At 38.2% G+C, this 17517-nt stretch overlaps 2 protein-coding genes across 5 annotated transcripts in view; both read right to left on the bottom strand.

The window, feature by feature from the left end:
- Nucleotides 1-426: 426 nt before the first annotated feature.
- ipcef1 (interaction protein for cytohesin exchange factors 1) lies at nucleotides 427-10151 on the bottom strand. Of its 4 annotated transcripts, none has more exons than XM_015056307.1 (11): nucleotides 10055-10151; nucleotides 7737-7790; nucleotides 7342-7381; nucleotides 6656-6825; nucleotides 3152-3225; nucleotides 2662-2733; nucleotides 2508-2572; nucleotides 2149-2273; nucleotides 1314-1662; nucleotides 972-1162; nucleotides 427-854 (listed from the first exon to the last, which is right to left on the bottom strand). In XM_015056307.1, the coding sequence occupies exons 1-11, from the start codon at nucleotides 10127-10129 to the stop codon at nucleotides 654-656; spliced, it is 1416 nt and encodes a 471-aa protein (XP_014911793.1). In that variant the 5' UTR covers nucleotides 10130-10151; the 3' UTR covers nucleotides 427-653. The 4 variants fall into 4 exon arrangements, with proteins under 4 accessions (XP_014911793.1, XP_014911795.1, XP_014911796.1 ...); XM_015056309.1 differs by lacking the exon at nucleotides 10055-10151 and adding an exon at nucleotides 9384-10003; XM_015056310.1 differs by lacking the exon at nucleotides 10055-10151 and adding an exon at nucleotides 9310-9334.
- Nucleotides 10152-10199: 48 nt separating this feature from the next.
- Nucleotides 10200-17517, bottom strand: part of cnksr3 (cnksr family member 3) — a 47059-nt gene continuing 39741 nt past the window's right edge. Inside the window, exons 14-16 of the mRNA XM_015056305.1 lie at nucleotides 13961-13998; nucleotides 12453-12495; nucleotides 10200-12372 (exon numbers count right to left, since the gene is read on the bottom strand). Coding sequence (XP_014911791.1) covers nucleotides 12235-12372; nucleotides 12453-12495; nucleotides 13961-13998 — 219 coding nt within the window. The 3' untranslated portion in view covers nucleotides 10200-12234. The remainder of the gene's footprint in view (nucleotides 12373-12452; nucleotides 12496-13960; nucleotides 13999-17517) is intronic.

Genomic DNA, 17517 nt, shown 5'->3' with positions numbered 1-17517 from the left:
TTTAAACTACATAGAGACAATAATTTGACTCCTACTTATCTGAAATTATCAAGATATGATTTATTCTAACTACAGGGTTTATTGTTCAGTCAGAACAGTTAATATAAAGCATGATGTGACATCTACAGCACAAGGAAAGTATCATGGCTCCTGGATTGCTTGTAACAGGCACAGACGGTGCATGGCACCAATAATTAGCAGACAACAACAATCTGGGAATTTGTTCCCTGCAGATGAAAACAAAGTAGATAAATTATACAGTAAAAAACAATAACAAAAACAAAACAAAAACAGTGCTTCTGTGCATTCCGTTCCATACAATCAAAGTTTATGCAAAGGTTCTGTGAATTAAAATGTTAAAAAAGACTAAGTTCTGAAAAATTTCCCAATTCTACCAAGTGGAAAGTAAAACAGAAACCACATTTTCATGTGTATTGCTCATGTTTCCGAGTCAATATGAAACCTAAAACGAAAAAAACAAAACAAAACAAACAAAACAAAACAAAAAAAAAACACTTTACAGATGCATGTTAAACAGCAGTTAAATATGCGCTTACATGGAACTGAAGTGTCATCTGACTAAATAACAGCAGTGAGTGTATGTAATCATGAGGACCAAGTCCAAACACAGTAAACTAAGTCACGGTGACTTCTTATAAACTGGTCTCTGCAACAGGGGCAGGAGTGACTGATGCTGCAGCTGTCACAGCCTCTGGCGCCCCCTTGTGGTCGTCTTTGACACAGATCTCCACCATCAATGGCATGTTGGCTTCCTTCCACTCTCTGAACTTGTCTGAGGTAAGCTCTGGGTCAGACAGCACCTGCTCTATTGCCTGCAAGTCCGCCTCCTTAGACTGTGACAAAAGAAAAAGAAGAAAAAAAAATGAGAGAGAATATCTATCCATTTGATATCCACACAACAAAACACCCAGATGATTTCAAAACTTCAGAAGTGTTTCTGCACTGCATACCTTTAGCGTGCTATTGAGCGCCCTGATATGGTGTAGCTTATCGTTAACGGTCTGGTTTTTACAGCGTTTAACAAAAGAAGCCCTGAATTCCCTTTTTGTGGACGGTTTCCGATCCCCTATTGGTGAAAGGCTGGCCTCCTTTAGATGAATGTACAGCTTTTCCATCTCATCAGAGCTACTCCCACGATTGCCTGCAAGAGGATAAGGTTACAATTTATTATACAGCCCACTTGCATAACATAAGTATGGCAAGTCCAAGGCGGTTTTAAGGTAGACATCAACTTGAGGGAAAAACACATAAAGGTAGGAAAGCAAATATAGAGTAAAACAAGAAACATTCACCTGCACTTTGAGGACCTAAAACGTCCCTCTGCTCCTCCCCGTGAGCTGCTGGGGTCTCTTTGTTGGACCCATTTGAGTCTGTGGAGCTCTGAGGAACCGAGCTTTCCGACACCGTCACCACTTCCGTTCTCCCTTGTGGCGGTCGTTGAGCGTGGACCTGGACCGAGCACACCACTGCCGTCTCCCCGGCTGGAGTAGAGGACGCCTCTGAGACAAGGTCCATCCAGGACTGCCGTTGCTTAGCGAGCGAAGAGGCGGAGCTCTGCGACGTCATCGTACTGACGGGGGAGGAGAGCGAATCGCTGGCTTCTGCAGGAGCTGTGGAAGAATATGGTGGTGGAACAGTACCCTAAAAGAGAGAAAAGAAAAGATGTGTTTGAGACATTTATACGTCTTCATTTTTTTAATTTTTTTTTTTTAATTGGGCTAAGTCACTGTTTTTTTTTTTTTATGCGATATTCCAATACAAAGGGTCACATATGTGTGAAGCACAAAGACAACATATAGAAGTCACATAAGTAGCTTAAGTTAATCTCGGTATAAAAAGTAGCTGGTCCGTGAAGGCGTCAGAGACACTAAACTCATGAATTTTACTTAACGTTGAAATCCACACGTTTTCCTTCCACTTCATAGTTATGCCTTAAATAGTGTTTTGATAACAGCAAGAGCTGGAGTTTGCCTTTGTAACGAGAACTTGAAAAGAGAACTTTGTACCCCTTTTCCAGAAATGGGGAAAAAAGGGGTACGAATACTTTTTAAGGACACACATTTAAACCCATTGACCAAAACATATCAAGGGATGAGGTAGGTGCTATTTTAATGAATCTTCTCTGACCTGATGCGTGCTCCCAGGTGGATTAGATGCATCCACAGAGTTCCGTAGGGTCTGCTCCGAGTACGGCGGAGGGGGGATCTCTGTGCTTTCTGCTTCTTCGTGATCGCTTTCTTCACTGTAACACTCTGAACGTTCACGATGGTTTGAAGAGAAACGACGGGGAAAAAAAAAAAAAAAAGAAAGAAATGCATGAATTTATAGGATGACGCGCTGACGACGCAACGAAAATCGACCACAGGATTTGCGTTGCTCTAATTTGGCAGTGTCACATATCTCCTGTGAATCAGCCACAAACAGTTTGGCCTAAATTTAAGACCACACCTGGCAATAAAACACATGTTGAGCATGGGGGGGCTTACCAGCTGCTGTGGTTTGATCCGTTTGCTCATAATGAATGGAGGCCAGCCCGAGCTTGTTCAACCAGCTGAGAAGAACAAATGATTCAACTTTAAACATATGATATTAAGAAAAACCCATCAGCTTTCACATTAGTTATACCCTATTGTAACTTACAGATTCATGTCCTCGTGGTTCTCGGCAGCAAAATAAAACATCATGACTTGAGGGTGGCAGGCTTTGAATGCACTGTGAGAGACAGGAGAGCATTTAGAGAGGCAGCTCATTCAAACTTTAATGCACATGATCATAACACCCACAGATAAGCAACCTTGGATTATTGTTCTCAGTACACAAATGATATTTTTTGTGGTTTCAAGCTACTTTTAGTGGAAAGCTTCATGGGGTTTCTGGTAAGAGATATGCAGAAATAAAGAAAGAACGTAATCTCTTGATGAGATGTGATCAGTGGAAAAAGGAAGTGACTTTTCTATTTTGAAGATCGTTTCAGGACGATTTAGCAAAATAAACATTTCCTGTCGCAGTGTGTGGGAAAACTTCGACACCCAGGTTGTTGGTATAAGTCAAGACTCGTGTTTAGCTGAACAGAGAGACGAGTTGCTGAATCACAACATCATCATCCTGGAAAGGAAAGCTTTGGGCTTACTGCTTCTTCTTGCACTCGATGGCTACATCTATCATGAAGTTTGCGAGGTCAATGTAGCCCTCCGCTTTCTCCGCCTGCAACACAGAAATTGAATAACAGTTAGCGCTAAAGACATGGCGATGGTTGTCAAACCACTTCCTGGCAACACCTGTCGCCAAGCTGCAGCCGGTGATGGTGACATACATTAATCCTGACCAAAGCCTTCACACCCGTTGTCATTATGAAAAAGTATGTGCCGCCTTAGAGATTGCTTCCGTTTTTGACATTTGTCACACTTTGATGTCTTAGATCAAATAGTTTTAACAGTAGAAAAGGGAGAGCTATGTAAATGCAAAACACAGTTTTCAAATTCACTGACATCTGTCAGTCTGGAAATGGTTAAAATGTCTCTTAAAGACCATCAATGACTCACTCTAGATGTCAGAAAAGACCAGTTAAGGTCAGTGCTTACAATCAGTATCATGAAACAAGGAATGAATTTCAAGGACATAAAAAATTTAATAAAGATAAAAGGAACAATTTGCTTAAATAATTAAGGAAAAACAAGAAGGATTGTTGTGGTAATGTAATATGCATATTTGCTTCACAGTAGAGTAGCTGACTACTCTGGCTGTGAGCTGTTCATGGTGATCAACTGGAGAGAAAGCCTGGGGAAGAAATTGTCTCTGTAGTTTTCCCCCCCCCGATAGCGCTTTGTAGTGCTGACCTGAAGGTAAAAGTTTAAAACAGTTTGTGATCGAGATGTTAGGGTTTGCTGCTCACAGTTTCTGGAAAAGGACTCATCCCTGTGGTCAAACATGGAGAGAGCAGTACGAGGGTCATTGGGGGTTACTTAGGATTTGATTGAAGAATTTTGTTTTATTGATTTCTTATTCATCTAGTGCAGTGTCATGACCTATTTTACAATGTGTGAGTTTTATCATCAAGTATGTATGTTTGTGAGGCTCTGATTGTAGGTAGTTAATAGATTTATAATCAAAAGAATGTGGTGTGAATTGTCTAAAAACGTTTTTGAGTCACCGTTAAAGTGATCACAATAAAAAATGGCAGAAGTTACCTTTTTATATATGTGGGTAGTAATGTAAACATTCAGATATTAGTGTAACAGGAGTGATTTTCAAACACTTTTGGAATTCATTCCCAGTGTCTGGTTTCCATCAGAAGTGTTTTAACCACACTTAAGTGTCATCATGAAACTAAGTTTCATGATGACACTTAAAGTTAATGTTTGAACAACTAGTTACTGGGTTTAATGAGTCATTATATATATAAAGACCAGTTTGATTTAGATGCCTTTTTCCCCTCACTCAGGTTATCTTCTTGATAAATTTGTTTGATAATTAAAAACATACAAGTGTGATGAAAACAGAAAAAGATTTTTATTTTTACTTTATGTATGCATGTCTGTCTGTAGCTATGCCAACAGTCTGGTAGTGACAAAGACACATACAGGAAACACAGTGCAGTTCCTGTTGTGGCAGCGTGACAGAGGTTGAAGAAGCAAGTATGACTCGTCTGACATTCACACCACTTCATTGTGCGCTTATAAGGAAAGGTGTTAAATGTGTGAATTGCTCAACAGATTGAAAGTTTTATTGACTATTTTGTTTGGTGTTTGCTACTGTAAGCAAAAATGTATAAAAGGACAACATTTTGATATATTTTTTTAATCATCTTAAATAAAAAAAAACAGCATGCTGATCCTCCTATTACTTTTTAAGAAAACATTTCCATTACAGCCTGGTAAAAAAAATAAAAAATTAAGAGCATGTTTCATTTATAGCGATACTAACATTTATAATTTTCTAGATTCCTCTCATTTACCGACATCTAAAAAAAAAAAAAAAAACAACTGTGAATACCAAAATTAATCATCACTTTGCATAGGCTGAAATAACATTATGAACCCCAGTAGTTATTCAAAATAACAGCTTCATTACAAAAAAAATGACTAAGCAAAACTGAATTTTTTGCACAATCTGTGCCCAAAGTTTTATGTAACTCATCTCCACTACTATCCAAAAATAAAATATAACAACTCTGCACTTCCACTTCTCATTCTCACATTTTTTTTTTGGTCATGAATATATTTATTCATGATTCCAACCAGTGAACAAATCATCATCACAAGTGGATCAAAATCACCCTGAAGACAACACTCTTCAATGTGGATGCTGTTGCTAAGTGAACAAGACTTATAGTTGGCCTTTTTCTTCCTGGTGTTTAACAAAATGAAACAAAAGGAAAAGCAGATTCAAGATTCAAGAGCCGATTTATTTTTAACATGTCTTTGAATCATTCATGCTGTGAAAGGGTGAAAGCAGACGACGAGAAGGTGAAACTCAAAATGATAAAATTACTCTTTGATTCGTCTGAGATTCCAGTCTCTGTTTCTTATGGAAAAAGCTGAGATTTGCAGAGAACTACCAAAACATCCATATCCAGAGAAAAGGTCAGGAGTCAACATCTGATCGCCAAAATAATTATGACAATCTCCTCAGTTATTTAGTCTCTTCTTTAAAATAACTTAAATTCTTTTGTTTTTTTATAGTGACTGCACACTCAAATACACAGCATGCCATCACCTCCCCCCACAGGGATCTCTACAAGAAAGAGCTAGCAACAAAGTAATTGTTCTTCTGTACAGTTTCATTAAATATAGAGAGTCTGCAGACACCAAGTTTACAGCTCCTATGTAAAATCACCCTGTCACAGCACTTAACAGCAATTTACAGAGCCAAGTGTGATATCGTTTTGATGAACAATGCGCAAAGTGAGAAACAAATTTTCCAAAACATGCTGGCCAAAACAAGGAAAGGTTATTTGTTATATATATATATATATATATATATATATATATATATATATATATTCACTCACACTACCTCAATGTAATGAATCAACACTAAAATAATGTCCAAATATGGCTTTGAACAATTTTTAAACAAAGAAAAATTTGTAAAATGTTGTGCGATATTGTATTTTGCCCCTTTACTCCTGTTAACCCATAGTAAAATCTGAAAAGACAAGCTAGTAGAATCTTTTAATAGAAAACTTCTAGAATGGCAAAATAAGGGCTTTTTATTTTGGGACATACTGAACGGACACAGGAAGTCCCCCTTATTTAAATAAAGTGAAGAACTTCAACTTGGTTGTCACATTACAAACATAAATAATTATATTGGACTTAATTCCAGTATGATAATAGAGCTGCACCAAGCAGTGCATAAAAAGAGTGGGAAAAGAATACGGTATAATTTTCAAATGTGTCTAAAAGTAAGTTTCTCAAAAGTGTGGCCTACATTTGTATTTAGCCCAAAACAGTTTACCAATTCATAAAAATAAGTGCAACCATTGTCGTGTTAGCGTGTTAGCATCAAAAACAAAACACATCCCAGTACTATAAATGTTGATGTCAAAAAAGATGTAATAAACCCTCCCCATGTTGAACGTCTGTAGCATTTTTTTTTTTTTTTTACATTTCACACAACAAAAAGCACTCACCAACTGGTTGGTGTACCAGTAGAGCGCAGTCTTCTTAAGGACAAACCAGTACTTCTTCCATTTGATTCCCAGGAAACCCTTGGTCTCTTTCTTCCTGTAAAGCCAGCCCTGGTGGTCCGGTTGACCGAGCTCTTTGACGGAGATTCGTCTTCTACTCATGGTACCATTGCCTGTGCACAGATAAGGCCTGTACGTGAGTCCACAGAGACCCTGCTACAAGCAAATGAAGCATCGGCTGAAGCATCTAGGTGAAGTTCAGCATCCTAGCTGAGACACACACACAAAAAAAATTCCATCCCAGCCAATGTAGGTCACTGAAATGACAAAAATGCATAACAACCCCTCTCCCCACACAGCACCTAGAACTTGGTCTGCTCTGAAGTGCTGTGGTTCAGCAATCTTCCCCTGGTGTGATAATTAACAACACGCCATTGACATGCAAAAAAAAAAAAAAAATTCTTAAAAATTAAAAATAAAGAGCAACTAATGTTAGACACTCAGAAATGAAGAGAGACGATGCAACACACCAAGGCATAGAAGAAGTGAAGTGAAAGTAACTGTGGGTTGTCTAAAATCCCTTTGCACACACTAATTGTCCTGCTGCTTCTCACACGCCCACTGGCAGTCAAACCTGCAGCGGAAAGGCAACACCTGGTGCAGACGCAAAGCAAAAAGAGCCGGCTTACCCCCTCGGTGCTTCTTCTTCGACTTGTGCCTCAGGGAGACCTTTCAGAGACGACAACGGCGAGGTCCGAGGAGGAAGACAAGAAGAGAAAACGGTCACATGCAACAACTGAGATGAAAACGCTCGCTGAACATCCTGTTTCTCGCATGCACCCGACTTCTTTTTCTTGCTCCTCTCTGACTTTCAGCTTTCTGTCTCGTCTTTCTATCTGTTCTTCATTTCCTCTGCCTCCATGGGGTTTTGAAACAAGAAAAGAAAAAGAAGGGAAACTGCCCTCTCACCTGCTGTAAAGGCTTGTATGCTTTGATAATTCGTATATCAAGTTCTGTCATAACAAAATAGCAGAAGCAGAAGTAACACCACTGTAAATGTCACAAAAAAAAGACTGATACTCACAGGATTATAGTCATCAGCAGCCATCGAAGGATTCACAGACAGAGGGAAGGCAGCCTGTTGAAAGAAACCAGAAGAAAAACGTATTGAGAGGTGTGTAGGTTGACAACATCTCTCCCCAGATAATGGGGCAGTAATTGCTTTTTTTTTATCTTTCTCTCTTTTGTTTCTTCAAAAGGAAGTGGCGTCATAGGCACAGAAGTACTGACAATAGGTTTTTTTTCCAAAACTTTTGCAGAAACAAAGAAGAAGAATACAGAAAATGTAAAATTTCGCCATGCAACAGGAAGTTGAGTCAGAAAAAAAGGCTAAAACCTATAAAGTTGAGCTCACACACAACACTGACTCACAGCTTGTGCAAAGATGTCCACTGTCAGCAGTTTCATTCACGCTGTGACACACAGATAAAGTAAGTAATACGGAATCCGAGCAGCACAGACAGAACTCCTTTTCGGTCTCTGGGTGCAAAAGCTCATTTTCTCAGGGGGGAGCGTGCATAACATGTTCAGTTTTGCTGTTGAACATCCTAAAAAAACAGGGCTGCATTGAGAAACCTAGCCTGCAATTATTGGCCAACTTCCTCTGTGCTCTTAAGTTCCTCATTTGTGAAGTTAAAAAGCTCCCACAATGAACAAACACCTCCAGCTAACAAGTTTAACCCTTTTCATAGTTGAAAACCCCGTCATGACGCCCCACTCTGCTTCTACGTTTTCCGAGAATTTACAAAATCTCTGTGACGCAGATTTTCCAAAACTACAGGTGGATCTCAGTCAATTGGAATAAAATTATGAAACCTGTATACAATTTAAAAAAAAACAACAACACAGAACTCATGCATTATGGTGATCTATTTTAAGAGTCCCTGTCACTGTTCATTTTGATCGTTGTGGCTTACAGCAAATTAAACCCCGAAATTTAGTGCCCAGGCCTAATAAAAAAGTAAGATTTTATTAAAATTTCATGGACTACACAATCATTAAAAGATTTGACTGTGATAGCTGTCAAGCAGACGGCTGAAGTATTTCAAGCATATTGGTGGAAAGTTGAGCGGAAGGAAAAGCATGATAGAAAAAAAAAGTGCACAAGCTAAAAATGCATAACCACATGATTATGGCTTGAGAATCAAACCCTAAAATTTTATTCGACAGACATTCAGAAAATAAAACCAAAGTACTTATAATACAGAAATCTAATAAGAAGCATTTCCAATTCAGAAATGTTGGGTTATTGAAAAGTATGTCCATGCACAACAAGTGAGGTAAGTTTTCTGCAGTCAAATGCAGTGACACCATGCAGTGACACCATGGGCAGGTCCTGCAGCTAGAGTATGAAAGGAGCATCATAAACCTTTCAAGTAATGTGTGCACACAGTCATGGAGAAATCAGAAATCTTCTCCATGTCTGCATAGGCCACAACATAGCATGTCTGTATTAAAAAGCTTTAGCTCCTGTGCCCCTTTTTCTTTTTGTGTTTTCAGTAGCTGTGAGAATTACGTGCCTTATCAATGCAATAAATCTGTCATCTTTAAACATAAAACTGTAACCAACTAAACCTCCTGATGATATCTCAACTTACAAAGATGCTTCAGCTGATTTAGATCTTTAGGAGAGGCAGAAGTGGCTATTGCTTTAAATGTAATAATCACTCACCACAAATTCAATTTCCTAACAGAACAGGACAGGATGGTTTTCACCCATACAGCTTAGTACCAGTTCACTGCAAACAGCTTAGCACCAGTTCACTGCAAACAGCTTAGCACCAGTTCACTGTTGGAGAAAATAAACCCAGGACACAGATTTTCATCAGGTGTCTTTAATTCTCTAATCCTGAAGTCGTTTCCTCTCCACTTCTCTTACATAACACGTGAGTAGCTATCAAATCGTGTTTCCGGTGCATTTGAGCTCTTTTGATCAACATCGCCACACTAACCACAGCAAAAAACCAGACACTGTGAGCTGCATGTAACTCTCTCTGTTAAGTAACATAGCTTCCTGGTTGCTCTTCTTTTTTTTTTTCTTCCTTTCCTCGTGCACAATGTCGAGTGCAGTTCACGTCTGTTGTAACACTTACAAAGTCTCATTTGTTCCGACAAAAATGCTTAATCTCACACAAAAAAAGAAATGTTTAATTAAAAATAATACTGTATAAACAATAGGCCTTTGTGACAAAATTCAGAATGTCTTTGTATTTAATATTAATCTGCCCAATTTGAATACCGAGAGTTACAAGCTTTGCTTCCTACCTACCGAGTGAAGTGTCAGTAAACAGAACTATTCAAAAGCCACTCCAACACAATTAAAAATAAAAGCACGTACTCTACCTGCCACCACAATCTCAGCGAATGTAGTTTGACCCGAACTCTCCGTTCAAAGTCTGACCAAACCTTGATGAGCATGTTTGTGTCAAGACAATTAATGTGGGCGCAAAGAATTCCTACTGGTTTTAGTTGAATTCAGGTTTTTTTCTGGGTGTAACCCTAACCACATTTCAAATTAGGTTTCTCCGCCCGCTGTATTCTTTCTAATAACTGTTACAGGTGCATTTTATCGTGTTGTTCCAGGGAGACAAAATAACTGCTTTCTCCCCGGAGAGGTGAACTAGCAGTTACAGCTTGTTACCACTGGGTGTCGCGAGGTCCCCACTATTCGATATCTTCAAAAAAGAGTGAACTGGACTAAAAATGAGTCTCTTTATAATGCCGAACTTTATTGTGTCGTACCAATTGAAATTTAATCTGAATTGGTTTATTCTACTGTCATCAATTAGACTTTATGATTAAAGAGAGATTGGTCTGAAATGAAATGTCTCGTAGTGTTAAGGTCATAAGAGTCAGAAGGGTGCTTCGAAATTACTGCTAAGCTAAGTTGACATAAGATCATCTTATGATTCTTCTCCAGGAAGAATCAGGAAATAAAATATGTTTTTGTTTTTGTTTTTTTTTTTTAGGTTTTTTTGGGTTAGCACTGTGGGAATCTGTGTCCTGCCTTTCATTACTCCTCACTGCCTTCAGTAGGAGTGAGTTGTAGCCACAACATCGCTGCTTGAACTGTGTGCAGAAGCATGGATATTCTGGCCTACAGTACGTTCCCTATGCTGGGATGGGAAAAACATTTCTGATTCCAGCATTATTAAGGTCTCACTTACATTTGTGCTGAAGAAGACAGAGAGCCAGCCTCCTCTCTTTTTTTTCCTCCCTTTCTTCCACTTGTTTTTGAATTTAAGAAGTGGTCTGAAGTGGCTATCGAGAGACACTTTCCGTTGTTTTGTCCCCCAGTCTCCAACTGCAGCATTCTCCCAATTATTTCTTTGCTTTTCTCATCTTCATTAGTAACTCTAAGTTAAGTTAATTTTAGATTGTTTGTCTGTGTTTAGGTGGAAGAGAGGTAATGCTGCCTGTGACTCATGTCAAAAGCCTCGGGCCTTGACAGGATTGGTCACACCACCGTGGATCTCCATCTCTCACCGTGATTCATGCTGAGAACCGTCATGGCCCTTAGTTGATACCCAGAAACTGAGTGCATGATTGAGAGGGGGTCAGACAGAGTAACCACTATTCGGCAGGTGGAACTCACATGGAGAGAAAAATGGGGAAGGGAGAGGCTTTTGACCTGTGTGCAAATGTACCACTGAATGACAGAAAAAAAAAGAAAGAAAAGTATTTTGTTTGTGCTAAACATTCCTCATTTAAACAAAAGCTATCAGGAAAATGCAATTTTTCCTTGTTAAAGGCTGAGACAGACTTTGTGCAACAACAAATCACAACTGGTTGACAAATCTGCACAAGTGTGTTGTTCACGTTCCACTAGTGACCGTGTGTGCAGCGTATCTAGTATTTGCAAAGGTTTGTGAATGGTATGTGCATTGAGGAACTGACAGTAGTTTTTTTTTTTTTGTGTGTGTAGAAACCTCAGTAAAACACTCATGCAATTCTCGTGCAATTCTGACTCAAATAATTAACCTGTACTTCAAGAAGTGGGGACCTTTAAAAAAGACTGTTTCCATTGTAATCTGCAGCTATAAGCAACCCAATTAAATAAATAAATAAATCTATTTTTGAGTTTTTAACAATGTTATATTTCAGAGCATGAAAAATGTCTGTTCCACCATAACTGTCTTTATTGATGAAAGAAGACTCACGTTAAGCTATCCAAATACATTTAGTAAATAAGTTTTGGATGTTGCTTTTGGCTAACGCAGTAGCAGGGGTTCTAACAATGTTCCCTGACCTTTCTGGACAATTTTCAAAGCACAAATACCAAGGTTTTCTGTGACATTGTTGATATTCCAATAGTGCTCTGGATTTAAATATTGAGGACGGACAGACATGAGTGCAAAAATACAAATATTTTATACATTTCATATTCCCCCATTTATCCAGCCCTGGAAAATCCTGAGTTAAATCCCACATCGTGTAGGAACCCAGATGTGTATTATTTTAAAAGCACAAATCTGTTAAACTATTGCCGCAAATTCTAATTTAGGAAAAAAAAAAACCAAGAACTAAATTAGCCTGTTGCTAACAACATGAGGTAGGTCACGCTTCTTTCTTCCACTCTGGTGGAGTGCATCTCTGAGAGAGTGTGCATGTTTTCTTATCTGTGTGGGAAAAAGTGACTGATGCCCTTGATTTCTCTGCTCCTGTACTGACACAGAGCCCAGAGAGATTCCTCAGGTTGCAGAGAGCATTTAGACAGAGGGGGGAATAATCATCTACTTACTGCTTGTGAGAAAGACCAAGATCGCATGTGAGGTTGGTTGTATCTGTAGGAGCAAAAAAAAAAAAAGAAAGAAAAAAAGACAGTTTTGGTTTGAAACACACACACCCCCAAAAAATGTGTCAGTATGCACCTTACAATAAACATTATCTTAGCTTAAGCTAATCCCAGGCATGGCTTATTAAATAAAATCACATTTTCTAAACAGAAACAAACAAAAACAACAACAACAACAAAAATCCTCCAAATTATCTGTAGCTACTCATCAGATTTATCTGATTCAATTGGGATGAGTATCCATGGACACAGTTACATTTAATTGCAGTCCTTGCGTCTTTGATAATATTCTGGACACAAACCACTGCATCATTTGGCAGAGAAAAAGCTTATTCCCACTGCACACAACAGTCAGTTTACCTCAACTTGGCCTCACCCTGCAATTTTAGGACATGACTATTGAGTTTCAGTGTTAGCTGTTTCAGCAGCTAACATTTTCTTGCCCTTCACCTCCTTTCATCTCCCATCTAAAAGATGCTCACTTTCCCCCGTAGCATGAGCTGTATTTGTGGGAACAGGAAGAGCAGAACTGAAGTCCTGAAAAGAAGGATGGATTGACCAGGCAAAATCAAGGTGACACCTGATTACATCAGTCAAATCCAGTTTCATGCCAGTGGCCCTGTGCTTGTGCAGCCAACGTCGACGAGTCAAATTGCTTTCCAATGAGATTTAGCGTTATATTTTCCAAATGTGTGTAATTTCTTTTGATCATGCATGGAACAAACCGGATGTGCTGCGGCCCTTAGAATAGAACTGCCTGGAATTGATAGATTTGTGCGAACCATTTAAAACCTCGGCGTTAATGTGGGGAGAGTCACACCTCCTCAACGACCGGAAGAGATCCAAGGGCCAAGGATGACATGGAGACTGCCATCCTACAGTGGGAGAGGGGTATTTATACCACCACTTGGAAGGCTAGAGGACTCAGGATTTGTCATAGTTTTGGCATTCCTAGAAAGATTTCTGGCAATTGAAAGAGAATCAGAGGCGTGAATACATGCTAGTGTGTGGATACAGGAAGTCCCAAGAGTTAACTACATGAAGTGTTCACATCATTAGAACGTTTCCACACGTTAAAACCACAAAAGTAAAATACTTGTATGAGCTAGGATAAATGCAAAGTACATAATTATGAAGTGAAATGGTAAGTTACAAAGTTGAAATATGACAGAATGTTATGAAAGTCGAAATTTAAGCATTCAAAGGAAAGGGAAAATTTTGCGTTATCTGCAGAGATTTAAAAAAAGATGATGCTTCTCTTCTTGGTGTATTTTCCATGTACATAAAAGCAGACCACCTTTGACCCTTGACTTGTTTAAAAAAGATTCCACTGCCTGCTGACTGTCCCTCCCGCTTGGAAAATTAGGACCCACCCTGCTCTTATGTTTCTGATGTGACCTACTGACTCAGTGGGAGTTTATATGTGGGAAAGAGAAAAAGTCAGAGAAACTCACCGGTTCAGGAAGTCCCTGCTAGAGAACCAGTCATGTTCCTGTGGTACATAAAGTTATTGTTAATGCATAGAAGTTGAGAGGCCCAACTAGGTCTCACAATCATTTAAGCCTTTTAAAGAATATGTTGTGGTACTTTTGGTGAAGTCAGCAGTTCTAAATTCACAAAACATAAGAGACATTGCATAAAATGTGAATGAAAACTTTAGTGTTTTTTAAAAAAGGCATCAGATTAAAAGAAAATCCTGGAACACACTTTAATATAAAAACCAGGAAATGGTAAAACATGTTTCAATTATATGGGTTAAAGGGTGACAGTTATATTTTTGAGTACTACCAGAGAGGCTAATCGACAGTAAAGCATTGCAACAGTCCTCTACCTTGTGTTTGGACTAACTCAATTGTTTTCCAAGTTATCTTCATGACTAGAGGGAGCATTACAAGAATTTTGGACATTTCATAATCTATGAAACATGTGTACTGTGGTTAACTCGCGGCTGGAGGAATTCTTCTCTAAACCACTGTCAAGGGAATCCAATTTATCTCTGGAACAAACAGGAGACAGAAATAACTTTACTGTTTCTGGACCTGAGCTCTTTCAAGTGTCCTAAGGCTGTTTCAGATGCCATGCATGCATGTCCTGCAGGCTAAAAATACGGGACGTACATCCAGTTTTGAGTTAAAAATCTGAATCCATGGCAACACAGGCAACATTTGATGCAGCCTTGAGGGCAGGTATGTTTTGATTTACTGTACTTAAAAACACAAACAGATGTTAGACTTTAGCATAATTCATAAAAAAATCATTAAAAACTAATCTCTTACCTAAGTAACAGTCACAGAACTTTAGAAAAATCTAATTAATTTGAGCACATTGATTTACAAAGGGATTAAATAAATCCCAGCTTAAAAGGTTATAATAATCCCTATAAGGAATGTGATGAAATCATTTTACATCATTTTGAGTTTATTTTCTTATTTTCTTTTAAACAATCTCTGCCTTTCTGTTCCCCTGGGTCATCAATACGATGCATGCATCCAATTTCGACAACCCACTGTTTGAGAACTGCAGCAAAGACTGATATCCTGAAAGGGAACTGATTATTTAAGAGGCGTGTCAGATCCAGGACACGTTGGAAATGGACAGCTCTACAAATATTAAGACTACTTACTCTAGAAAATATAATTTATGACTGGGAAAATGAATCAAATAAAACCAACTTTGACTCATATTTTTAGATTTTAGTGCAAAGAAAAACAAATATTACAAAAGTGACAAGACATTTACTTACTTGACTTCCATATTTATAATTACAATTTGTGACGTAACAGAGAAAAAGATTTCTTGCAACATTAGTGCCTTTTGGTTATGGAAGATATTGCATAAAAACATAAGAAACTTTTTTTTTTTAATTACGACATTCTTCAGGCACATGTAGCTGCAAAGCTGCAGGTTTCATACCCCTCATCTAGCGCTTGTACAGAGAGTCAAATATCTATCTCTTTTTTTGACGTGACTCTCTATGACTGCCTACTGGCAAGAGGGAAGTGTGCCAGGTTTTGACAGGAAAGCTAGTAAACATTACCAGGGGTTTGTTCGAAGCAATCCTTTCTTAAAAGGTGATTTTATCTCCCCCCCATGGCAAATAAACCCAAAGAGAGATTTTTTTTTTTTTCTCTTTAACAAAAAGATCATAAGTATATTCATCCTGATCACATAAAGGTTTAGAGATTTGAACAACTGGAATGAAAAACTCATTAAAATGTGCCCCCTGATATTAGATTCAGACAGATACTTTATTTTTAATTGAGTATTGGTTTCCAAATGCTCTGAAATCACTACATTTAGTTTTTGGTTCACTTTTTACGCAGTACTGTGAACTTCACTGGAAGTCAACAAATGTGCAAAAACAAAGAAAGAATGAGACATTCATTTAGTATGTTCTGTTTTAAACGAGTAACACAAAAACAATTTGATTATTTAAAAGGTAATTTTTCAAAAACATGCACCAACTAGCTGTAACTGAGCATATCATTCCTGTGAAACCATTTGTGTGATGTGCAGGCATGAAGCATAAGTCGTTAGCAAACACATGCAGTTGGTTAGGCAGAGTGCAGGTAGTGTTTAAGCAGACCACAGGTTTCCAGAAAGTGCAAATTAAATGAGAACCGCAGGCGACAACAGTTCAGCAAGCACAGGCAAATGGAAAGAAGTGGTGAAGGAGAGATAAGAGAGGCTTCTCTCAAAAATCCAACTCATGCAATGCAGTGGGAGAGCAGCAAGGAAAGAGGGAAAGAACATTGTGTCAGTTTCCAAAGTGGTTAGAACTTCAGTTCAACGCTTAAGCTTTCTGGTGGTTGTCGGAGAGCCGTTTTGTTTTTTTTAAATAAATAAAACGCCAAGGTGACTCTAACCTGCTCTTTACATGTTTAAAACACGGCATATGTGCAGGAAAAATGATCTCCTGATGGAAAACCTGCTTTGACCATATGCTCCCTTCCAGCCTCCCACCCCCAAGTGGAATTTAGAGTTCAACAAAGGGAGAAGTGGTTATATAACCATTACCATCTGAGATGGAGGGGAAAAAAAAAAGAAAAAAAAAAAGAAAAAGGTAACCTTACATCAGCTATCTTGTGTCACCACATGCTTAAAAAGCAGAATTGGTGTTTGCCTCGAAGGTTAAAACAGGTCAGAATGACAGACGGCTACAACAGACCGGCCTTTCCTTTACAAAGCACCGTTTCAGGCACGCAAACTGGTACAATTACAGATTAATAATGCAGTGTTCGAATAAAGAGAAAGATAGCAAATCCTTTATTATTCATATGAGGACACATTTGTCATTCAAGGCATGATGACAAAATAACGACAATACAAAAAGTCACTGACATGAACTGCCGTCTTTAATGAAATGCTTTTCAAATCTTACAAAAAGGCAGAAAAAAGTAACAACAGACACTTCCTGCAATTATTTATTTTTTTAAATAATACTGACATTCTCTTCTTAGTTATCCTTAGCAAGAGCCATCAGAAGGCTACTGGACTCATGTTTCAAAGACACTGAAGGGCCTTTTAGGAGGGTAACTGCAGAGCAAACTCAAGGCCAATGTGCATAGTCTTAAATATGCACAAATAATTGCTTATTGATAAGTGTAAACATCAAAATCCAATGCAACTCGGTGAGCTTTAGTGACCGCAAAAACCTTATGCATAGCTTACAAGAGGCAACTAGTGGCAGACTGAAATATACAGTGATGTAAAAACAACTTTCGACACCTTACAGATTTCTCCTGATTTTGCTTTTTTTTTTTCTTTGCCATACTTAAACCTACCCAAACCAGCCCCGTCATTTGTGAAAAAAAAGAAAGAAAACAAAGAAAGAAAAACAAGTAATTAACCCCATGTTAAATCAAAAGTTAACCTTAATAAATCACATGTGTTGGACATTATTTGAATCAAGATATATATATATATATATATATATATATATATATATATATATATATATATATATATATATATATATATAAAAAAAAAAAAAAAAAAAAAAATAAAACAA

The sequence above is a fragment of the Poecilia latipinna genome, unplaced genomic scaffold (assembly GCF_001443285.1).
Source record: "Poecilia latipinna isolate Pla-1442-1.1 unplaced genomic scaffold, P_latipinna-1.0 Scaffold1373, whole genome shotgun sequence".
Classification (NCBI taxonomy): domain Eukaryota; kingdom Metazoa; phylum Chordata; class Actinopteri; order Cyprinodontiformes; family Poeciliidae; genus Poecilia; species Poecilia latipinna.
This window is presented reverse-complemented; position numbering and strand designations above follow the sequence as displayed.